This window comes from Thunnus albacares, chromosome 6 (assembly GCF_914725855.1).
Source record: "Thunnus albacares chromosome 6, fThuAlb1.1, whole genome shotgun sequence".
NCBI classification, from domain to species: domain Eukaryota; kingdom Metazoa; phylum Chordata; class Actinopteri; order Scombriformes; family Scombridae; genus Thunnus; species Thunnus albacares.
In genome coordinates, this window is record NC_058111.1 from 34,159,458 (window position 1) to 34,185,512 (window position 26,055).

At 38.2% G+C, this 26,055-nt stretch overlaps 1 protein-coding gene across 3 annotated transcripts in view; it reads right to left on the bottom strand.

Moving 5' to 3' along the window:
* Positions 1–26,055, bottom strand: part of sez6b (seizure related 6 homolog b) — a 266,490-nt gene that overhangs the window by 34,993 nt on the left and 205,442 nt on the right. For all 3 annotated transcript variants that reach the window (XM_044353824.1, XM_044353825.1, XM_044353826.1), the window contains 4 exons: positions 19,149–19,334; positions 14,808–14,976; positions 9,767–9,933; positions 907–1,101 (listed from right to left, as the gene is read on the bottom strand). In XM_044353824.1, coding sequence (XP_044209759.1) covers positions 907–1,101; positions 9,767–9,933; positions 14,808–14,976; positions 19,149–19,334 — 717 coding nt within the window. The remainder of the gene's footprint in view (positions 1–906; positions 1,102–9,766; positions 9,934–14,807; positions 14,977–19,148; positions 19,335–26,055) is intronic.

Here is a 26,055-nt window from a genome sequence, read left to right on the forward strand (position 1 = left end):
ACACATTTTCACTGAAAACACACCCAATCTGAAAGGGACTCATAGAGAGTCAAGACTGGATCCACACAGACCTGCAGATAATTCACCCTGATCCAAAATACGGTCGACCTGAACAGACCTTATATTGAGAGAGAGGAGCAGCGCTGGCAGCAGCATGCTTTTTCAATTACTGAGCAGACACAGTCAAAAAGAACAGAAACATACTGCACATACTACATTACTGCACGTAACCTTTCACACTCTCTGTCTGCCCTAAAAACACATTTCATTCATATCCTGTGATGATGATGATGATGATGATGATGATGTTGACACTACTACTGAGACTAAAGGCAATAGCACAGGACCCTATTACACCCAGTTAGAATTAATACCTTTTATACCTGGATCCCAGGTTGGGTCTCGGCTTCTAGGAACCAAGTGGAACTTACTACAGTGATGATGACTGAACATTTCAACCATGAACTACTAGATCTACATGAAAGTGATTGTGTGTTACCAGCCTTAAAGGACCAGTGACATACGCCTGAACAAATTACAAGCACATTTGAGCTACTTCCAAAATTGTAACATTGTTTAGCACGTAGTACATCCACACTGCAATTGTCCCCCCATTTGAATTTGCTGTATTTGTTTTGTTCAAGATGTCATTTATTTTAATGAAAAGCTTTTGTCTTTATCAACTCAGAAAGTCCAAAAAATGGAGGGAACTTGAAAAGTTTATTCATTATAACATTGAATGATATCCAACCTGGTTCTGAGGAACACTAGAAAGTCTGGACTGGAGGTCACATTTAAGTTCTCAGGGGTTTGTTGTAGACATGTACAGAGAGTGATGATTTAATTACACACACTGATTATTGACCGATACACTGAAACAAACATGGGTCAGCTTTTCATACATACCTCTGCAGGCAGGTTCAGTCTCATTCCACTGTGGATTGTTGGGGTCCATGCATTCAATGGTGACTGATCCTTGTTCCAGAGTATAGCCAGGGTCACAGGCAAACTCTACCACAGCTCCCACTGCCCACGTGTTGTCGCTACTGGTCAGGTTACCGTACTTCACAAAGGGCTCGTAGCAGTGGCCTCCTGCAAAGGCTGTGGGGAAGAAGGTGCAAGGTTATGATACAAGGACATTTTCAGTGATGGAACGGACAGAAATATTTAAAAACAGTTGAAAGCTATGGGTGCAAGATGAGTTAGCATCCCCATGTGTTGTTGTTATTAGGAAGAGATAATATGACTTTTATAATGTCTTTATTAAACTGCCACGTCTGACGTTTTTCGCATTACCATTTTGGCGGGTAACTCACCTTGTTTTTACCATTTCATGTTTCTCTTAAATTAAAATTGTACATGAAAGCAATTGTCAAGGTTCCTTGTTTTTGATGTGTTGAATCGAATTACAGGAAAATGTGTATTAAAACAATGCAACAAAAACATCTTCCATTTTTCAATATTGCAACCTTAAATAATGGAATATTCTAATTGAATACTTATGATGCTGACAATTTCACCGTAGAGAAAAATGAAGAAATGAATTTGATTCCCTCAAATTTCCTGGTCTTTTGGGAATCTACTCTCTAATCTTAGTACAAGGGAATATGGCAGATAACATCAGAAAAGATCAGAAGCAAGAAATTAGTATTATGACTGTACATTCTGACGTAGTCCTCAGCATGCTAGTTAGCTGCTTTGAAGAATGGCTTATGTGTTACTGTACTTGGCTGTACTTTGCACAAACCGCATACTTGCAGTGGTGGAAGAAATATTCAGATCCTTTACTTAAGGAAAAGTACTAAAACAGCAATGTAAAAATACTCCATTACAAGTAAAAGTCCTGCATAAAAAATACTACTTAAGTAAAAGTGCATAAGTATTATGAGCTTGATGTAGTTAAAGTATTGCAGTAAAAGTAGCGTTTTGGTCCCTCTGACTGATATATTATTATATATGACATTGTCATCATATTATTAATATAATATATTATATTATTAATACTGAAGCATCAGTGTGTAAGCAGTATGTTACTGTTGTAGCCGCTGGAGATGGAGCTAGTTTCAACTACTTTATATACAGTTAGATAGTAGTGGTTCCCAACCTAAGGGTCGGGCCCCTCCAAAGGGTCAGCAGATAAATCTGAGGGGTCATGAGATGATTAATGGGAGAGGAAAGAAGAAAAAGTTCTGATACACACATATGTTTTCAGTTTTTGGACTTTTTCTCTTATCTTTGATTTCTGGTGAAATATTGCATCATTTGAAATGAAAGCATGTGAGAAGTTTAGAGGGAAAAATCACTATTTGGTGAAGCTGTTAACAACTCATAGACATCTGAAATGTGACCCCGACTACACACTTCTTTTTGTAAGATGTCAAAAGCCAAAAAGGTTGGAAACCACTGGCTTCATCTTTAACAATGTGTTGTATTTTAAAAGCTTGTTATATTATCCATTGTGTCAAATCTTTATCTGAAAAGTAACTAAAGCTGTCAAATAAATGTAGTGGAGTAGAAAGTGCAATATTTCTTACTGAAATGTAGTGGAGTAGAAGTATAAAGAAGCATCAAATGGAATACTCAAGTAAAGTACAAGTATCTCAAAACTATACTTAAGTACAGCACTTGAGTAAATGTACTTAGTTACTTTCCACCACACATACTTGCACGTCTGAGGTAAAAGACAACACTGGCACAAGCAGATAGAAAATAAATATGTGAATAGATGATGTTAATGTTGAAGTTATTATGGGGTAATATTGGGGTTTAAGTGATTAAAGTATCTACAGAAAACCATCCTCCTTCTAGTGTAAGACCACAGAAACTGATTTAAAAACTTTTATGAGCTGGTATGAAGATGGATCACTACTGTTTTAATAACTGCAAGAGAAAACTTTTTTTTTTTAAAATTGCAATTATATTAATTATTATTTTAATAATAATTAATTTAAATGTTGCAGTTGATTACTTCTTCTTCTTCTGCTAAAGACATACCAGAGGTATAAACTTGCTGTAATTTATGTTAACAGCAATGTAAATGACTTAATTACTTACTACTTAATTATGATTATGGCAGTTTATTCCTGATGTCCCAGATGTTCTTAAGAAACTCCTCTGGAGAAACATGAGGGTTGCGTCAGAAAAGCAATTTAACCCCAAAGCCTGGCAAAGACTGGGATGAGTGCTGATGCCAAAAGAAAATAATTTGTCCACCATCAAACAGTTTCTCCAAATAAACCTTCTCAACATAGAAGGCAAGATCTTTTTCAGTGTGTTGGTGCAAAGACTTGCAAAGTATCTGAAACAAAACTATTTCATTGATATGACAATCCAAAAGGCTAACATAGTAGGCTTCTCGGGATGCCTTGAACATATCAGCTTCATATGGCATAAAATCCAGACTGCTTATACCTCGACCTGGCCATTGCCTATGAATCAGTTCCTACTGTGGACTGCTTTTCAATTCTTTCAGGTGCCTGCAACAATAACAAATATGATATAAAAAAAAAAAAAAAAACTTCCAGGATCTGCAATTATGTCTCACAACATCAGACTTCACCACAGCTTGGCAACCACTGGAAGTAGGCATCATGGCAGGGTGCACCATCTCCGCAATGGCCTTCACTATGGCAATGGAGCTCATTATCAGAGCCTCAAAAGTTGCAGGAGGACATCAACTACAGTTTGGTCAGTGGTTACCACTGAGATGAGCCTATATGGGCGATATAACAACAATGATGACAACTGTCCCCTGCATCACAAGACTTGTGGAAAAGCTTCATCAAAACATCACATGGGCAAGGACGAAGATTAAGCCCAGCAAATGCAGAAGCATCTCCAATGTCAAAGGTCAAGTCATGGAGCAACGATTTCATATTGACGGAACACCTGTCCGAACTGTTTCAGCAATGCCAGTGAAGTAATGCACAAGCACAAGGACACCTAGCAGTTTGAACAACTCAAAAAAGATACCATCATGTGCATACATAGCTCGAATCAACAACAGCTTGCTGACCAGTTTGGTATAATCCCAAGACTCATGTGGCCTTTAACTGTGTATGAAATCCCCATCAATAAAGTGGAAAAGCTGGAGAGAGTGAACAGCACACATGTGAAACTGTGGCTTGGACTTCCATGATGCTAAGTCCTGTCGGATTGTACGGTAACGGCAAAGTGGAATTACCAATTGCAAGTTTTTTGGAAGAATTCAAATGCACCAAAGCAAGGGTGGTCATGACCCTCACTGAATCTGGAGATACTGTTATTCAAACAGTGGCCCTGCATGTGGCAACAGGGAGGAAGTAGACCCCATCTGAAGCCGCTCAGAGTGCTAAGTCTGTTTCTCACTTTAGGGATGTGATTGGCTAAGTCCAATATGGGAGAGCTCCTCAATGAAGAAAAGCTCCTCAATGGCACAAAGCAACATCAGTGCAGAGGATATGGCCCGTGGTGGAGGAGGTGAGAAGACAGGAGGAGGCAGAGTGACATGCCAAGGCTGTCTCAATGGTCAAGCAGGAGAGGAAAGAGGAAACTCTGTGTTACTGGCGTGACATCTGGGAGATGGAGGGATGAAGTGTTGTCATCAGAGTCACTTATGACCTCCTACCCACATCCCAGAACCTGAAGCAGTAGTTGAGAGAAGACCCTGCTTGCTCCCTTTGTCAAGTACCTGTATTACTAAGGCACATTTTAACAGGATGCACTATGAGCCTCACCCAAGGGCGTTACACTTGATGGCATAACCAAGTTCTCAGACAGCTGGTATCAATCTTGGAATAGAGGTGAACCACCACAAATGCTTTCCCACAGACATTGGCAGGAAATGTCCACAGGAAATGGCCAATGTTCAAAGCACCATATAACATTAAAGGGTGTGAGCATTCTGCAGGCTGCTCAGGATTGGAAAATGGATGTGGACTTGGGGAAAAAAGCTTGTGTTTCCCCCAGACATTGTATTTACAACACTCCAGCCAGACATGGTCCAACAGCCAAACTGGCATATGTTGTGGAATTGACAGTACCATAGGAATACGGTGTTGAAGAAGCTTATGAGAGGAAAAAGACCAAGTACTCTGAACTGGCAATCGAAGCTGCCCAGAGTGGCTAGAAGACCAAGATTTTCCCTGTAGAAGTGGGATGCAGGGGATTCCTTGCCACATCTACAATCTGTCTGTTGAAGAAAATGAGGCTGAGGGGTTGCTCCCTCCAACAAGCAATCAAGTCCTTGTCAAAAGCAGCAGAAAAAAGCAGCAATTGGCTTTGGATTAAAAGGAAAGTCAACAACTGGGCTGCAAGATGAAGATACAGACAGGTGACAAATTAAGGGAAAAACTCCAGCAAACGGCAAATCCGGCACAAATCATTCATCAATATGTTCTTACTTGAATTTGTCCTTTTTCTATGAACAAGTTTAGAACTGCCTTAGACCATGCACACGCACAATTAATAAATGTCCCACGGTCTTAAAAAATGATATTGTTAATATTTATTCAATGTAAACAGTATATTAGAACCACAATTATTTTAAAAAATGATTGGGCCTAAATATACAACATTTAAAAGTATGAAATTGCTGATAATATGCAATTTATTTACTAATTATAAAATCAATAGGCAAGATGATGTAATCCATAAATCATCATCATAAATGTAATGAAATCATTAATATATTAAAGTTGTCCTGTTCCCACTTTTAGATGACAATAGCTTATATCTTATATATCAGAATTTCCATATTTGAATGTGATATCAATTAATTTCAACCATCCTTATATTCTTAATATTTTGCCCCCCTCATGTATGTTAATGGAGTAGGCAAAATATTGGGAACACTGTTCAATATAATGCACCCCAGTACACCAGCACCACCCACTACTACCTCATTAATAAACATAAAGTAGAATTATCATCTTTCTGACAATGTCAACAAAAACTTGAAAATGTATCAGCTTCGCAAAAGTAGAATTTATGGCAGAGCTGTTGTATTGGATTGCATTAGATTGCACTGGTGTACCTAATGAAGTGGCCAGTGAGTGTATGCAGCTGGTTGACCAGCAGCCTGTTCAGTGTCCTCACAGCTTGACAGCTCAGTAGTGGCACAGGGAGGGACGCTCTGCTTTCAGTACATCATGGCCTGTTGTGGATTCCACAGATCTACACATTTACCAACTTTTTATTTTGTTACGGACATACTGCATGGTAGTGGTTCAACAGGTATGCAGGCTGTATACAAGATTCACAATCAGGCTCCAAACGGTTGTACCAATGACATGTTTACCAGCCAAATCTGCCTTTCCTGGCTTCTGCTTCTGAAACTATTGTTTGCATTTCACTAGCAGTAAAGTTTTTCTATATTTTTACCATTACAGCCCTCTTTGCAATGAGTGACACTAAAATACCCACGGTAGAATAAGAACAAAATTGTCCTGATTCATTGAATGAATCAGGACAAAAAAAACCCCACCTGAACTGCAGTTAGATATGGCTGAATGAATGCTCTGTTCACCATGGTGATAATGGTTTATTAGGATAAAGGGATCTGTTAAAGACAGGCTGAACAGCATTACGTTTAATGGCCATAATGAGTTCCGTTAGAAATATGCATGGCTGTTCCCTTTGGACTTAATCCCATTTGCAGCAGTGAAGCCGGGGCCTAAACAGATACACTGATTGCATTTCTGAGTGGTCTCGTGGACCAGAGACGATCAGCCTATCTGATGGTGAGTGCTGAGACCAATGTTAGAAAAAAAAGAATATATATATATATATATATGTAATATTATATAACTCACCCTGGACATTATATGCATCCCTGCTTGAAATTTAATGTACAAATCATCATATGTAGACGGTTCTGCTGATGGAAACTGCAAGTTAATACTGTCTACCTGAAAGACTACCCTTGATTATTTTATTTCTAATCACCAGACAAGAAAAGAGTATAGCTTTAAGCTTTAAAGAGGGAATGCACTGATAGCCCCCATTAAATGGCTACAGAAGAATTGAACTAGCAGGAGATATAAAAGAAAAAATAATAAATAAAGATGCCTTTCACAAGGCTGTGGGTGTGTTTAAATGCACCCAATAATACTTCTATTGCCAAAATTACAATTGAGACAGTAATCAAAATTAAACAATTAATTTAAATTATCAGGAAAGAATTTTAGAAATGTTGCTTTTATTCTGAAAAAAGGGTATTTCTTTCCTTTCCTGCTCCTATTAAGTTCCATTAGGAAGATACAAAAGGATTAAAGAGAGTTATATTTTCATCTTGATTTTAATTTACACGGAATAAAACACAAATGAATTTGGTGATGGCAGGGAGCGGTTTGCAGATACTTTTAATATAAACCTTCTTTATATTGGTAAAAAAATGTCAGCTTTATATTTATTACAAAACACATGTATTTTGTATATGAATAACTTGAGAAGATAAGGTTGTGTCCTGCTACCTTTGGATGGATATATGGTTTTATTTGCTGTTGTTGATGACAGGTAACTTATATGTATGAATCATAAAACAAACAATGTTCTGCTCTCTATTTTCACGGTGGAATCAGCATGAAAACCACTAATTATAGAAAGAGTGAGAGCGGAAATAGGACAATCACTAGCATCACATCTCTGCTCTCACACCTCTCTGGAATGTAGAACTTAATATGCACATTTTTTGAGGCCTGATATCATCATTCTAAAGCAAATGTTATCAAGAGTTGAGCTGAAACAATGAATCGATTGATTGATTAGTCAAATTACATAAAAATGTTCAGGAACTATTAGGATAATTGATTGTTACTTTTTAAGATTTTTCTTGGTTTTATATCATTTTACTTAAATGTCTTTGGGTTGGTCAGACAAAACCAGCAATTTTGAAGATCCCATGAAGAAGAGGTCATCATAGGCTCTGAGAAATTGTGATGGACATTTCTTTCACAATTTGGACATTTTTAGACATCTAGACATTTTGTAAATTAAACTATTAATCCATGACAAGACAGATGCACAATTTTAAGTCTGTCATAAATCAACACTCAGGTGTTAAAACAGGTTTTGCTTGCTGTAATCATTCCTCCTGTTCATACAGCATTGGAAGATCCTCTCCAAATGCGCTTATATTGTGCATGATGGGGGACAAAATCCACAGTCCTTATACAAAAAAATAATTTAAAAGTTTATCTAAAGCTTATAGGCTTCAGCAGTCTGCGTTAGTCAAATAAAGTGCATATCTTCCACAGTTACAGTCTTTTCAGTGAAAAAATCCTGCTTTGTGTCTTGATGGACAAACAAAAAAGAGGGACCTTGGCACTAAAAAGGAGGGGTTTAGTACACTCAGTGAAAGCCCAAACAATTACTATCAAAATAGTTTCACAATCCACTTACTCCGATGTGCAGAATAATAATTGTAGAGCGTGAGTTCCTCCCAGAACATTTTGGCAGTGCACCACTTAGCTGTAGCATGCTCATGGATGTATGCTTAGCCAAGTTAGCCTGGCCATCAGGTTACCCTGGTTGCCCTGGTTACCCTGGTTACCAGATTAGCCATGCCAATGTAGTGTCGCTGCTGTTGGCATGACAAACAAGAGACCCAAGCTGGACGATCCTCCCATGACACTGACTGATCATCAGACTGATGTATAAAATCATCACCTTCCTAAAATAATGGCCCAAGTCATTTTTTGACCAAAATGATTTTTTTTGCCTAAATCATCTCCTCATGATGCTGGCCACCTCTGCTAAAATCGCCTACATCCTCACCTGCCATTCTACTAGGGTATAATGGCATATGTCAAGAGTGTGACTACATCGTCACATTACGTAGTTATTTAGTCTTTTTATTCAGTCTTTTTAATCAGCATTTTAGTCAGCAAAATAGCTAAGTTCATGAAGCTAGCATTTAGCAAAGAGTGGAAAAGCTCCAGAATCTGTGGCTGTTACAAGTGATAGGCTTTTCTGCCTTTTAAACAATATTTCATCTACAGTTTTTGTCTCATTTTTTCCACATTACATGATCTAATTAAGAAAGATTTGAATACCGTATTGTAATCTAACAGCTAGAAATTATGTGTATAACTAAAAAATTACAAAGGATCCTCTTTACTTTTGTGTTTTTATTTAATGAAAATCTCACTTGAACATAATATTAGCATCATTTGACCGATATTATGGTATGCCTGTTGTGCAGTGTCTAGCTAGGGGTGCATGCACACCATGATGATTTTTTTGTGTTTTCTGAGAAACCTGAAAAAATGACTTGGGCCATTATTTTAGGATAGTGATGATATCATTATTCAACTCAACTTGAAGAAAAAGACTTAAAATATGACAATAGACAAGAAAATAAGATAGTGACCTGTGGATATGCAGTTTGATACATTACAAGATTATAATCCCATTTCAAGTTTCCATTAACATTTTCAACCATGTAATCATCTAACAAGTTAATCCAGTTTAGCAAAGTTAGACTAGTTTAATGTTAAAATCCAGCCTGAATCTCCCAGTGAGACTTAGAGAGAAGAGTGTCCCCTCTCCACTAACACACCTATATTTTGTCTCCTGCCATTGCTACAGTAGTTCCGCTTTTTAGAAACCTTCCAAATCTTCTGATCCATCCCATCAATCTCCTTTCTCTTTTTCTTTTTAGACATTTGAAAGGAGCTTTTCACTGTGCTGCATTTGTTTTGGTGTAAGTATCAGGCTTGATTGCCTGAATTTCATCACTGGAACTCCTGACCTCCATTCATCATTCCTCTTCTCTTGTAAAGCTTACCTTGGTACCTGATGGCCATGCCAGTGGATGTGCCTGTAGCGTCTGTTGTCAGCTCAATGAAGAGATGTCTGGAGGTGCTGAGTAGACCTTCATTGGGCAGATACTCCACTTCATATGAATCATACAAGGCAGCAGCATCTATGCTGTTACCGTTCCTGATCAGCAGCCTGGAAGAAAGGAAACAAAAATTCATTGAGATACTTGAAGCAGGGTTCTTTCTGCTCATGAAATCAATTTATGGTCTACTCTGCAAATTAAAGTATCTTACCAGTGATTCTACATGTGTTGGCACATTTACTAGAAATAATGTTAAAAATAACTTTACATTAAAGCTAGACTGATCAACATTTTTATAATAAAATGTATCAAATGACAGTGTGTAATATGAAAGGAGTTGCTCATAATGATGAACCCAAAAAGAATTATCACCAACTCTGCAGCTCCTCTCAGCTCTACAGAACTTTTGGCCTCTGTTAGTTAATAGTTTTGGATTTCCAGCAGCAGCAACAGCAGACAGACACATTTAGCTGTAGGCTAGCTGGTGAACATAGCAGAGCATTTAGCAGTTAGAGAGCCAGATATTTCACTCAGAAGTTGGTAGAGACCAAAATACAAACATGACTTCAGATTGCTACGTTGCTACGTGTTGCTGGATGTGTTGATAGGCAACTATTTGCTAACATGTTTGCTACAAGACTTCATGTCAGATGATGTGTTTTCAGCTTGTTCCACTGCCCCAAAGTGGCCGGAAAAATCAGTTAATACATATTTTTGTTTATAACAACCTGGATTTTATTTTGTAGTTTTTGCCATAGTTTCTATCAGTTATGATAACTGTCCAAAGTAATTGCTGGTGCTGATGTGGGAACATGGCGTCACCGCAAGAAACATGAGGAGTAAAATGATCAGACATGCTGTAAACATTACATCCAGACTATGTAAAGCACTTTATGTGGACGTAAAAAAAAGTAGCTAATCTCTGATGCAGGAAAACTGTGAGGATGCACAACTACAGTAAGTACAGTAGGTCAAAGCTGATCAGGTTCAGTCTATATACTGTGATAAAGTAAATGGACCACTTGATTATTCATTTTACTATTCACCATAAGTTTCACCAACCCTGGATTGTTTTTAAAACTGATCCCTATTCCAGATCTCAGTAGTTAGCTTGGTGAGTACAATCTTATTATTACAGATGGAAATAATGGCCAAAACTATGACAATAAGGCCGAAGGTCCTTTGATCTGTGTTCTATTAGTAAGCACACGATTCAAAGGTGTCGGGCCCATAGAGGACCTCATGAGGGTTTCAACTCAAGTAAAATTACACAGAAGACAAGTGGTCCATCTGATGCTTCGTCTGATGGTGTGTTGTCAGCTGCAGTCAGACACAGTGCTCATCCTCTGCATGTCACAGCCCTCCTCGAACAGCAGCAGCCTCCATCTGTGACTCTGTTCCTTCATGGTTCCCCATGGAGGCTTGCATTGATCTCTCCCTGCTCTGCCTTTGATGACTTAAATTATGCTTCTCAGGTATAGTGAGGAGAGTGTGTAACAGAGCGCAACAGAGCCTTGATGTCAAAATAAAACATATATTTGCATTTATTCTGTATATTTCTTTTCAGACTGATTGAACTAAACCAAATGTGAAAATTTGTTTTTGGTTCATTTCTCTGAAGTGGCGAACACACTCGTTTCCTCACCATTTTGGTTAAAAAAACATTTTATACAAAGAAAGAAAGAACATTCCTGTTAAAGTGATTGAGGATGCTCTGTTTCCCTGTCACTCTGAAACTCTCGCAATTCCCAAAAATCAGTTTTTAGATTAGTTGTGAGGCTATTTCATTCATCCAAATTGTTTGTACTTTGCTGCAATTGTCAGACTTTGAAGATGCCTTGTGAGTATTGAGAATAGCAACCCTCAGGTTTAACATTGTTTAACCAGGGTTAACATTACAAAAATCATATTGTAATGTGTTGTAAGACTATTAAATTTCTATAAATTGTTTGTCCTTGTTTGACCTTGAAAATGGCCTATTAGCATGCAATCTACTAAAATATTAGGCTACATAATGTTTTTATAAATATAATTTCTGATAATTTCCTGTCCTGATGCACCCAGGTAAATACTGTTCTTGATGCATTCTTGGTTTTTATAGCACCCTCAATCTAACTAATCTAGACTAGTGCAGGGGGCTGTTTCTTGACATAATCCAAGAGGTTCAGTGGTCTAGCAATTCAAGAAATTTGTTTTAAATTAATTAAAACAAGTTTTAAATTGGGGGAGGACCCCAAGACTCCCCTGCCAATTATGTATCTTTCCAAGTCCTGAAGTAGTATGCAAACAAGCATGTTTAAGAAAACTAATTCTTTATCTGTGAGAATGTTTCAGCTTGTTTTGTCTTCAGACTCTTTATGTCATTCGTTCTTTTAAAAGCCAGCAGACCTCAGCTCAGTACACTATCACTTTTTAAAGTCCTGCCAGTTTTCTATCTTCTCTACATCTCCACTTCTTCCCGATTTCCTTCCTTCAGTTTCCTCAGAGCTGTCCAGATGTCTCTTCATATCTGTGGGCTCTATAGTAGGAATGAAAGAGCAGCTCCAAGCAGCGACTGGCTAGTATACAAAATGGATTATTCAGTTAATTTCCCCCCTGTGGCTCTTCCTTTCAGTCCTCTGTAATGAGAGCCCCATACTGAGAAAATGACACTCTACTGTCACTGCCCTGAGCTGCACTGACAGCCAGTTGTTACCCTGTGGAGTTCTCATAAATGATTTTCTTACAGGGACAAAGCAGAAGGTATGAAGCACGAGAGGCCTGACGAGTGAACGTAAGTGAAGGAACGTGCAGGAGGAAGAGGAAGAGGAGGGTAATACATCACTGTTAACAGGGCACAAGATAGTACTTACACTGGCCTGTTATTATATAGAAAGACTGCTGACACAGCTTACACACATGAAATGTTGGCTTTTGTGCCAACATATGACCATCATGCAACACTAAAAGTCCTTACTGAAACTCCAGTCAGGTTAACACCCCTTCAAAAGACTTTTTCAGTCTGACTTTTGATAAAATCTCACAGACTCTTACAGTTTCTCATATTTTATTTTAAATTATTCTATTCCTTTGCCTTGGTGTTTTTTTTCAATGTAAAATAATTATCTTTGTGGCTGGACAATGAAAGTACTTAATTGTGCAGCCTAATTTTGTTCTACAATAGGGTTGTGCCCGAATACAAATACGTTATTCGGCAAAGCACAAATAGTGGGTTTTTTTTTTTTTTTTACGAATATTTGTTCCACACAAATATTTTAAAAATTATTTGTTTTCAGGAAGAAAAATAAACCATGTCAAATACCAGAGTGCAGGTCAGTGACATCGCTATCTCAGTCTCTCTCCTCTGCTCTGCTGTTATATCTATCAGTAGGTCTCAGTGAGGGGAGTCACATCCACCTGCTACATAACACATATTTCCTAATTTGGACATCAGTCCCAGAGTTGGGGGTGTTCCCCAGAGATAAAGCTGAGCTACTGACACACACTTCATGAATACTTATTGTAACACTTTAATTTTGTAAAATTAAAAGCGTACTAAAAATAAAAACAGGATTTTTAAGCTTCTTTCCACTTTTATTTGAATACAAATACAAATAATTTTGCTGCCTCAACAAATACAGATACAAATACAAATATTGGCTTCTCTGCACATCCCTACTCTACAAATACGGGTGATTATTTTCTGTTTTGTTGGGATTTGTTTCTTTCAGAGTATTACAGTGTAATTTATATTGAAATGTAGTAAAATATTAATGAAAAAATAAAAAAAGAGAAAATACGGGTCTTAAAAATATTGGATTGAGTGGGCAGCTGCCCCAGGGCCCCACACTTTCAGGGGCCAAAATCTTCTCTGTATGCAAATTTGTTCAGGAATGGACACCACTAAAGCAACAACGCAGCTCTACAGCACAGAGAAATATGATATATCAGGCTTTGGATACACACACAATACTTGTAAGTTGGATGAGTTCATTGTTGGTTTGGCTCTGCACGTTAGATTTGCTGACAATAAGAAAAATATAGAAAATAGCCTTATCCTTAAGTTTAGTGTGGTTTCAGTTAAATGTTAATAAACACGTTGTGCTTCATGTCACTGCAGATACCATCTTTCCTTCTCAAACCTTAATGACGTGCTGCCAGTGTCTAAACATAACCGTTAAATAGTTTAATAATACTATTTTTGCTACCAGTGGATATTGTACTGCAAGACTGGATATTGTAGTAAAACAAATGAAACATGCTGAATGTTTTACAGATGTGTTCATCATCAGCATTTTGCAACTTGCTAGATATGTTAATTAACAACATTTACTCATTATGTTGAGAGAAAACAATTCTGCCATTTCCTCTACATTTCCTTTAAAAAGTATTTGAAATCGCAAATTAGTATATAAATGTAATTTCTAGTAGACGGGGTTTATATGTGAATACCCCCTTTCTCTTCCATGTTTTCTGTCTACACACTGCAGTTTTAACGCAACACTGCTAAATGTGACAGTTGGCTTCTCAGTCATGGTGAATCAATTTTATGGACTAAATAAAACCATCAGGGAAATGAATGGGAGTAAATAAGGCTTAACGGATGTAAAAAATAGTTAATAAGGTCAGTAAAAATGTTCGTATTAATGCTTCAGACATGGAAACTATAAAAACTCACATTACGCTGGAATGACCTCTTAAAACAGGTGAACCCCTGACTCAATAGATGAGTCAGGGGGATGAGATAGTGACTATGTGATTCCTCACTGCCTTCAAAATCACTGCATGTAGAATTTCAAGTTTTTGTTCCAAGTCTACAAAAAAACTGCAGCTTTAGATGAGAAGTTACATTTCAGAAATTCTTACATGCTGAAAAATGCAATTATCAGTGTTCAAGTTTAATAGACTGTTTTTATGTTTATATGTGGAGACACTGTCAACAAAATGCCAAAATTGGATTATTATGTTCAACCATCCTTATACAAAAGCTGAATTTCCTGCTTACCGATCATCATCCTCAGCCAACGCCACCTTCTCAAAGTGGATGTGCAGCCTCTGGCCCTCAGGGGCCTCCAGCAGCCAGTGGCAGGTCAGGTTGTTGCTGTAGTTACTGGGAAAACCAGGAGAGACGATCCGACCGACGGTGACATTCCTGATCAAACCCCCACAGGCAGCTGGGACAGGTGGAGGAGAAGGAGGGAAAGTGGATATAAAACATAAAACTGCACAAGATTCACAATATCTCAGTCAAATTCACAAAGTTGAGGAGCATCCCATCTCCACCTTAATTTACCCAAATTTTATTGGTGCCAGTGTCGACAAACAGGAAGTTTCCAGGCCAAAGAGGACATGTTTCACTATTGTGACCACTAAAAACTATCCTTGTGGTATGCAGCCATGCAGATGGTTTTGGTTTTATTCATCCAGAGGGGTGTTCCATCAATGCAGCTAAAGAAAGCTGTGCTTACTTGAAAAAGCCTGGCTAGAATTAATGTCAACTTTCAGTTGAGGCTCGTGCCATTCTACTAACACAGCTTAGCTGTGTCTAGTCAATGTTAACTATAACCATGCTGGAATAAGCTTGAAGTGTGCGTGTGCACAGAAGACATAAGCATCCCAGAACAGTCGATTGTCAAAAAGACGATAATATGTTGCAAAAAGAAAGGAAAACTAGAGGGATTTTCAAACCCTGCTGATGAAACTATATGAAAAATATAGAGGAGTTTTCACCAAAAATGGCAATACTGCTGCAATTAACAAGGGGAGGGAGATGACTAGCAGAAAACTGGTGAGAGATTAAGTCTCCATCTACAGGCAGTAGTGATGGCCTAAAGGTTAGAAGGTTATTACTAGAAGGTTGATGGTTCGATCCCTGCATCCAGCTTGATGAATCTGAGTGGGGAAAGTGAAGTGTAGTGCTTGTTCTGTTCAAAATCAAGATGTAGGCAACTTAAGAGAACCAACTCACTATTACCTACATTATCATCTACTCTTTGACACATTTTCTCTTTCTCAGCATGTCCGTTCAATTTACAAGTGGCATTGAATGCTAAAAATTAAGAAGTTGCAGTTGGAGATGAAGAAACTGTTGTGTCTGTCCAATATCACTATAAGCAGATGATTATTATAACCAATTTCTATTTCTTTATTTCTCATGCAGAATACCATCTAATTGACATTTGTATATTTATTAGCCCACATGAATATAAAGTAGTGAAACAGGCAGCTTCACTATTAAATGAATTTTATTGACTGTTTCAAAATACAGTACAGCTGTTTCAAACACAGTGTGTGCACATTTTTGAAGCAGCGGGTTCTGACTATTTGCCACTGACAAGTTGCTCCTTCTCCCCAGCAGCAGAACAGGTGAAGAGAGCGGTGATCCTTTGTGAGATTTATCCTCCCCCTTTTATTGTCATAAGCTTCATATAGACTATGTTTGTCACTGAGAGAAAATGACTTTCTGTTTCAGTTTGCACGCAGCACCAGCCTCAGGTGGGCAATAATGGTGCCGCAGCCAGAAAAAAACATAACACAGTTTCAAAAGACTAAGTATAACTGATAACTGCTGCTTTCATGTCATGCGATCACATCTCGCCATATAGACATGTGAGGTGACCAGACACTTGGCATTTCATTAACTGTTAGGACCAGACTGATAAAATTATGGTAATGAACATAAATCACCAGATATTGTATTTCTTTTCTGTTATTTTCCTTTTCTACTGTTTTTCACCCGCAAACATGTTCCATAATATAATTCATTATTAGATGGTGATAAACTTTTTTTTTTTTAAATTCCAATTCAAACACTGCAAAAAAACAAACAACAAAAACCAAACAGAATCGGCCTTAAAAAAAACCCTTATGTTGAAGAATGTAAATTGTGTAAAATGTGATTCCCCACATTTACAAAAGTGAATGGATTTTTTTTTTGTGGTGCTCAGAGCATCTAAAATTACATTTAAAAACTTAACGTCTCTCTCTAGAACCATTGTTGCTGTTCGTAATAATCTACAGACTTCATTAAAATAGTCCCTGTGGATAATGTCAACCGCCTGCTTTTTTATTTGGGTTCATCAGCCTTTTAAATTGACAGACTAATTACTGTATACTGTGATTCGGCACTAAAATAAAGACAACAAGCAGATTGTTAAGTTCACATTGATCAGTTCAGTCATACTTCCATCACCTTTGTTTTAAAATTGAAAAACAAGACTTCCAGCCCTCATATAGAAAGTGTCAAGATAATCATCTGTTCACTTTCATGGTGAGGTGAGAAAGAAAAACATCGCTGAGAGATATCATCAGATTTATTAACAGAAAATCCATCTACAGCTATAGGAGTCTGTGTGTGTGTGTGTGTGTGTGTGTGTGTGTGTGTGTGTGTGTGTGTGTGTGTTGTTCTCAGCTGATCAGGTCAAGGTTACTCATGCAGACAAAGCTTAATTAAAGCAGAGCAGGAAGAGCAAACCCAGTGGCATCCTGCCCAGCCCTCAGTAATCACACCTCGATACACCTGGTTTATGCTCTGACACACATACACACACACACACACACACACACGCACACACACACACACACACATACACACACAAACGTAATCAAGATGGCAGAGATACAGATGCACAGCCACACAAACACCTCTTTGAAATTGCTTTCAGAGAAACATTCCCTGTGCTGTGAATCAGAGTCGATCAGAGTGGTCAGGAGTAAAACGGTCACTTATTATTCATCAGCCAGTCTCATCGGAGCAAAAGAAGAGGAAGAAAAAAAACATTCATCATCCACACACTTTTGTAGAAGTCCAGCTCTGTCTGTCTGTATGCCAGTCGTACAAAAGCAGAGGCTCCAACAGATAACAGTTGGCTGCAAGTCCTCTCAAAAAATCACAACAACAACAACAACAAAACAAAACAACAACAACAACAAGAACCCCCAAATGCTGTGATTGTTGATAAAAATTGAGTGAAAGGCTGCAGGGAACGGCTGAAGTACAGTAAACACACATATTCATATTCACTCTTCAGTGTTGGTTGTTAACAATAGAATAATAAATAATAATGCTAATAAAAATAATAATGCTAATACTGTTGAGATTGATATCATTTTTGAATACATTTTGTTGTGTGCTTAATTTGCATTTATTGCATAGTTTAAGAAATATTCATATTATCATGTTGTGGATTCTTGTTGAATCCACAACAAGTCAAAAGGGTTTATTACAAAAAATAATAATGCTAATAATAATGATAATGCTTAATATAATTCTGCTTGTGTTTAATTTGTGCAGTTTAAGCAATTTGTGTATTATTAATTTAGATGTAATACATAATAAATTAAAAAAAAAACTTTATAATGCTAATGATGCCTAAAATGATTATGCTGAATATGAAATATATTTTTGTCATTCATTTTTATTTATTATGTGATTAAGTAATATTTATAATATTAGATCAGAGTTGCCAATGCTAATAATGGGAAAAATGAATAATAAGCATAATAATGTGTGTGGAAACAGTGGAAACTGTTAATAACCTAATTGTTTTTTATTAGTACACTTCTGTTTATGAATAATTCATTTAGACAGATTATTTTAGACATAATACATAATTAGGTGAAAGAGTTAATAATAATAATACTTAATCATGCATAATGATTATTCCAATACTGTACAGAAACATATTGGTTTTATAAATACATTTCTGATTATAAATCATTTGGGTTTAAAGACTAATGGGTTAAAAAAAGAAAGAGTTTATAACAACTCTAATATTAATGCTAATAAGGGTAATAATAATTATGCTAATAATAATGATAATACTAATACTATAAGTAATATATTGATTTTGTAAATACAATTTTGCTTTTGTATTAATATTTTAGATGTAATACATTTAATACAAGGATGCAAGCAATTAATAACTAATATTACTAATAATATGAATAATAACATTAATTTATATTTATATTATTTAATATGTGATTATATTATTACAGTAACATGTAAATAAATATTTATAAAAGAGTCATACTTACTACTCTGGTACAATCTTTTTACTTTTGATTTTTCCTTCTTGTGTTCTTCAATAACAACAAGTGACTTATGTGTTTATATTAAAAATTAAAAGACTGCAGAGAGTTAGACAGCTGGAATATGTGTGCATTTTCCTTGAGTCCATTATTATTCATCTTTAAAAACCACCGATAATCAGAAAACAACATTTAGTCATTCCTGGACAGTGACATCATCATAGTTATTGGAAATAGTCTGGTAGTGATTTGCTGTTACTCTTCCTGTCTGTGAGCTGTGGATAGTGAGGATGAGCTTTGATCATTGTCTTACCAAGGCAGTGTGGTTCCTTGCCACTCCAGTAGGGGGTGCTAGCATTGCGGCAGGTCAGCACACTAGGGCCCTGCAGCTGGTAGCCTGTCAGACAGGAGAAGAAAGCCTCCCCCCCAGAGTGGAGACTGCTCACTGATACATCGCCGTAGAGAGGGCGCTGGGGAAAGACACAGCTCAACACAAAGGCTGTGGAGAAAGAGAGAGAGACACAGAAGAGTTAGAGATAGAGAGACGTAAAGACAGACACAGAGACTCAAAGGGAGAGAGAATTAAAATGAAAGAAGGGAAATTTCAGCAAGAGCTGGGGTTTGGTTTCAGAAGTTGAAAGGACTCACTGAAGTTAGTTTGAGCTGGCGGCTCAAACTGTGTCATGTGTCGCCCCTATAAGAGCTTCCTGTCAGGCTGCACACAGCCCCAAATAAGCTCCAACAATCAGCAGGTTCTGTTCAGGTATGTATGGTGTTAGTTTGGGATTAAGGTGGGATTTGTTAGCAGCATCAGAGGAAGTTTTGCTGGAGAGATCGAACCCAGGGCCAAAAGTTCTCTGAAACCCACGCAATATATCTCATGAAGCTTCTTCTCAGAGCCCATGTAACAGTAGAAACAGGAAAAACTATTTCCTGATTTTTATCCCAGTTTTGGCAGTGAATGTGCACTACTGGCATGATTTTAGTGAGTCACTCAAACTCCAACCGTAAAAGCAGCGTTTCAGTTTTATTGAAATGAAGAGCCTATACCCAGTGGATATTATGCTTCAGAAATTTGGGCATTGCAAACCCAAGAGTTGAATCAGATAAACTGAGATGACTACTGTAAATAGTAGAATGTAGAAAGTAGATCAGCTGAAATTGAATAGTAAATGAGATAAGAAGCTTAACTGTGATTAAAAAAAAATGAGGAAAAGAGCCAAGAGGAAATTATCAGTGAATGAAAAAATTATCTTGAAGAAAGAGAAGAAAAAATGAAAGCAGCGGAGTGATGAGTATGACATGACTGTTTTCGTACTAATGGAATTAGTACTGTGGAAATGTACAGTACATTATACTGAATGTATAAAGACAACAAGTAAACATGGCAGAAATATTGAGTGTGCATTAACAGCAAACAGTATCAACAGCGACTTCAAATGGAAGCAGATGGTAAAACAGACTCTAGCCAAGATATGACGATATTTACTTATAAACAGGAAATTTGACATAAAGGCATGACTGTTTCAAATTAAAGACAGAAAATACATTTTCCCAGTTCTAATCATTGTGTTTATTGTTCAGTCATCTCTTGTTACATGCCAAATATACTGAATGTATATATGAGTATTCTTATATCAAAATCCCTGTTTGAAGTGCAGATCCAAAAGTGTGTCCAATCAAATGTGATTTTGGCTGACAAGCTATCCATACCTATCATATAAAACCACAAAAAAACCTTGACTGCTTGTGGGTCATAGTTGCTAGGAGAGGTAATATCATAAGGGGTGTATGTGTTTGGATATTAGTGGGAAACAACTTTGTTTTAATTTTCAAGACTATGTTTGAGGTCTAATTTATTCATTTGCCCCTTGTCCTCCTAATCTAACAACAGGTGAGGGAGGTGCATGGAAGCCAACACTCCTCTACAATAGTGATATGCGGGTCATAACGAATTGTTTGAAATGAACGACTCTTTTTACTGACTTGGGAGTGACAAGTCCTTGTCTCCTCATTCATTAACTCATTCACTCACCCCTCCTACATGCTAGCTAGCTAGTGCGAACTGCGAAGACGATGCAACTTTATTGTGCTTACTCTTACAGTAATTAACTCGAGTTAATTACTGTATTAACCTAGTCCTGCGAGAAAAGCAACCACTTTGGCACTTGTTTCAACTCAGCACTTGCTCTCCCAGCCCTGAAGATCTGACTCAGGCTACACGAATCACTCACTCACCACCCAGAAGTTCCAATTTTAATTTGTCCTTTTTTAGTAGTTTACGACGTGATGCTGATGGATCAATCATAAATTTCAACAGTCTCATTCACTGACTATCACCTCTATTCAAATAACCAACATTGTCCCAGAGAAATATTTCATTAGATTTATTTATTTGTACTAGTCAGGGCCAGAGTTGTAGGCTGTTATCAGTAGATGAGTGTTTGTTCACCAATGGGGGATTCCCCTGGGTGACTGATTCAGTGACTTGAGTGACTCTAAAACCTGACTCGCTTTAATGAGGGACTCATAAAAGCTTGAGTCAGTAAAAAGAGTCGAACCTCCCATCTCTGCTCTACAGCTCTGTTTCTCTCTGCAGCTTCATGTTGCACATATTTGCTAAGCCACACCCACATTTTAGCAGTCCAATCAAATCTGAAGGATTTGATTTAATTCCCCTTGTAATTGTACAAAGTCCACACATTGCATTTCACTGGGAAATATGTCACAGTACAGAGGCTAAAGACACTGTACAGTAACTTCCGTTTCTGTGTGTGGTTCTCTTTGCAGTTCAGGTAAGTAAAGGTATACAAGGATTTACAATATATGGAAATATCTGGAGAGAACAAAACAAACAAAACACCAAACAGACTGAATGAAGACTGCAGACTGGCTACTACAGTAGTGGTCTGGCTCTGGCTACTGCAGTCTGGTCACATTTCCTTATGTAGTAATCTGTATTTCAGAGTTTGCTCATTACTCTGAAAACATATACATATATTTAAATATACACCACAAACTTCTCTATGCAATGAATGAATATGCCGATGCTGTACACACACCATACACTCCTGTAAAGAAGGAAAACATCCAAGGAGAAGCAAGATACAGTTATAAACACAACCTCCACAGGTATGACAAACCCCCAGATAGGTCACTCACATCATCTGGAGCTAGACCTTAAATACTAAAGGTAGAAGAGTCAGGTACCACAGCCAGTGGGGTTCCCCAGCACCAAAGTGACTCCACAAAAGACATTTACAAGGTCATGAAACATCAGACTGACATCACAGAGATGCTGGTGAAACATCAACAGTTAGCTTGTCTCTCACAACAGGATATTCCTGTCCCCTGTGGTGACCCACTTGACTGCACGTTATTTCTCAAGGCATTTGAGCATATAGTGGACTCCAAAACAGATAATAGTGCAGATAAGCTGTACTTCCTGGAACAATACACAAGAGGTGAGCCACAAGACCGTGTAAAAATCTGTCAGCATATACTCCCTGACCACAGTTACCAGGAATCCATGCACCTGTTGGAAGACCACTATGGCAACACACTGAACATTGCCACTGCACTTATGGAAAGAGTGTGGCCACAAAGGCACTCAACAATTGTTCTCTCTTCCTTTTGAGTTGCTGCAATGCCTTGGAAGATGTGGACTATATGGATGAGTTAGATAACCCAACAAATATGAGAGTTATCCTCTCAAAGTTATCCTACAAAATCAGGGAAAGGTGGAGGGTGCTGGCATTTGAGATCCAGGAAAGTAGCCAGAGGAGAGTAAGATTGACAGATGTAGTCACCTTTGTGGATAGGCAAGCAAAGATCATCACAGACCCTCTTTTTGGAGATTTACAAGGCCCTACAGCTGAAAAGAAAATAACTCTGAAGCTCTGCTACTAATGTGACCACACCAAGAGAGAAAGAAAGTGACAAGTCCAAGACAAAGACTGATAGGACACCAAGAATGTTGCCTTCACCAAGCCATGTCCGTTCTGCAAAAGAAGTCACACACTTGTGGAGTGCCATCATGTTACAGAAAAACCTCATAAAGACAAGTTGGATTTCCAGACCAGAAAAGCTGGTCTCTGCTTCAGACGTCTAGTTAAAGGACACATAAGTAAGGACTGTAAATAGAAACTGGCATACCAAATATGTTCAGAAAAACATCCAAACATGCTACACATTCCCAGAAAGGAGGATGTTTCTGAACAGGCAAGTGCAGAGAGCCAAGAGGAGGCCAGTTCAGAGCAAACAGTAGTCTCAAGTGCACTTGTAAGCCTAAAACAGGAGAAAACCACCTGTGACAGGGCCTGGAGACAAGTGTGTTCTTGCTATGCTTCCTGTGTATGTCAAGTCAAAAAAAGACACTGGGAGCTCAGTCACATTTTGCACAGGCTCTTTAGCAAGGCATTTGTCGCAAGTCAGCCAACGTGGTTGTGTTGGTCACTCTGGCACCAACAGCACGCCCAAGCTGATCCCACAAGTGTTCAACGGGGTTGAGGTCAGGACTGCTGGCAGGACATTCCATCCTCTCCACTCCCAAATTCTGGAGGTATTCTCTGATATACCCCACAAACTGACAAATGCTGGTTGAAGAATGGGATGCCATCCCACAGCAGTGTGTGACCAGGCTGGTGACCAGCATGAGCAGGAGGTGCCAGGCTGTTGTGGCTGTGTATGGTTCTTCCACACGCTACTGAGGCTCCTGTTTGTTAAATGAATAAATTGTTAAATTGCCAATATGTCTTGTTTCTTCAAACTTCAATCATCCAATCCACCAAACACCAAACTAGAGTAAAAGCAGAATAAGCTGTTTGGCATTGGCAGAGAAGATTTGGCATATTTTTAATGGGCGCAACCCGCATACTCAGCTCTGCTGCTCATCCCACAAATGCATGTTCCTTACAAATGTGGCACCATTTAAAAAGGAAATAAACAGAATTTCCAACGGTACAAGATCTATTGCCAAGAAGCATTGTTACAACAAAGAAATAATCTACCAAACACAAATTTCCTTACTTTTTGTGCTAAGTTTATATTACTCTTGCTGAGTCATACAAATACTTAGGAATTAGGCTTGACAGCAGATTATCATTCATGTTCAACATTTGACTCAGTAAACCAAAAATCAAACTAGGCTTTTTGTATAGAATTAAAAGTTGCCTGTCTTCTCCCAATTGTAAGACTATTGGACAGTCAACTTGATGTCTGTCCTTGATTATGGAGATATTCTGTATTGTCATGCTGCCCCATAAACACTTCAACAGTTAAACCCTGTGTATCATAGTGCATTACCTTATATCACAAATGACAAATTCCATACTCCATACTCATTGTTCTCTGTATCACAAGGTTGGTTGGACTTCCTTACAGACAAGAAGAAATATCCATTTCATGTTATTCATCTATAAAGCTCTATTGTTGAAGATTCCAAACTACTTCTCATCTCTACTCTCATTTAAATCTAGTAACTACAGCACACAATCCCGTAACTACTTAACCTTAGATATCCCTCATGTTCGCACCAATGTTGGCAGAACTGGTTTCAGGTACTACGCACCTTTTAAATGGACTTAACTGCAAACTACATTACATTCCTTTAGGAGATTTTAAAGCTGTTTCTATTAATTTCTTGTTTATTGTGTAGTAGTGTTGTTTCTATCTGCTGATTAATTTCAAGACACTGCCTAACTAAGTAATGATGAAATAAAATAAAAACTGGTAATAATGTGCACAAAGCATTTGAGCATCTCTGTAGTGACAAACTGAGTATGTCACAAGAAGACAAGCAATTCATCAACGCTGTATCCAGTTCAGTTCATCTTGCCGATGGGCATTACTACATCAACATACCCACCAAAAAATCACTGGTCAGTTTGCCAAACAACAGAAGTGCTGCAGTGCAGTGACCACTGAATCTCAAAAATGAAACTCAGCAAAAACCATGCATTCCACCAGGAATACAAAGACGAGAGACAATCAAGGTGCCAGAAACATAGTTGAGCTGACAGAATGGGAGAGTATGGTACATTGTGCATCATGGAGTGTAAAACCCACAAAAGGAGAAACTCCATGTACTGTTCTACTGTGCTGCCAGCTTTCAGGGAACTTCACTCAACAAGGAGCTGCTTCATGGTCCAAACCTGACAATCTCCCTCATTGTTGTACTGGCACGGTATAGACAGGAGCATGTTGCAATGATGGTGGATATCGAAGCTATGTACCATCAAATGAGAGTTCCAGAAGAGGACACAGACCTGCTGTGCTTCCTGTGGTGGCCAGAAGGAGACCTGACACAGGAAGTGGTGACCTACAAAATGGTTTTTCACCTGTTCGGTGCCACCTCATCTCCTAGCTGTACCAGCTTTGCTCTATTGATAATAGTGGAAGAGAACAGAACTGGATCGTCACCTGAAGCTGTGGACACAGTTCTCAGGATTTTTTACATTAAAGACTGTTTAAAGGCAGTCAGTAATGAGTCTGAAGCCATCACGTTGAGTAGAAACCTCATGGCCTTGTGTGCCTCAGGCAACCTTCATCTTATGAAGTGGACAAGCAATAGCCAAACTTTCTTAAGGGCCAGATAATGAGAGAGATAAGAAAGTTAAGGACCTGGTTAAAGATGCTCTTCCTGTGAAAAGGGCGCTAGGTGTGCTCTGGTACACAGAGTTGAACTCAAATTCAGAGTCGATGTTAGCAGGAAAGCAGCCACAAGAAGAGGAGTTTTGTCGGTCCTAAGCTCCATATTTGATCCACTGGGATTCCTCGCTGCAGTTTTACTCCCAGCTAAGACTTGCACTATACTGGAACGCTTGGATAAATAAACTACCTCAGTTTTCCAAATTCCAAGTGAGGAGATGTATAAAGCCTGAGAAATTTGGGTCTATCCTACCAATGTGTGAGGAACATGTCCAGAGTGGCTCTCAGGTGACCAGTTAACTAACTGGCTGTTTTTACTGCCACTGATCTGTCTCGCTGCAGCCTCCTGGTGTTTGGCCAAACATATTAATAATATATTTCTGCTAAAGACTCTAAGATCCATCTCACTATAATTGTCCTAGTTTTATTGTTAGCCCTCGGAAGACTTGGCAGTAGCTGCTATTGATTCTGTCTGTTGGGGACAGTGCTGTGCCTCAGGCGAGGAAATATGTAGGGAGATTAAATAGGCCAATAAATGACAACCTACGACCTCGGCTGCTTCCAACACTGTG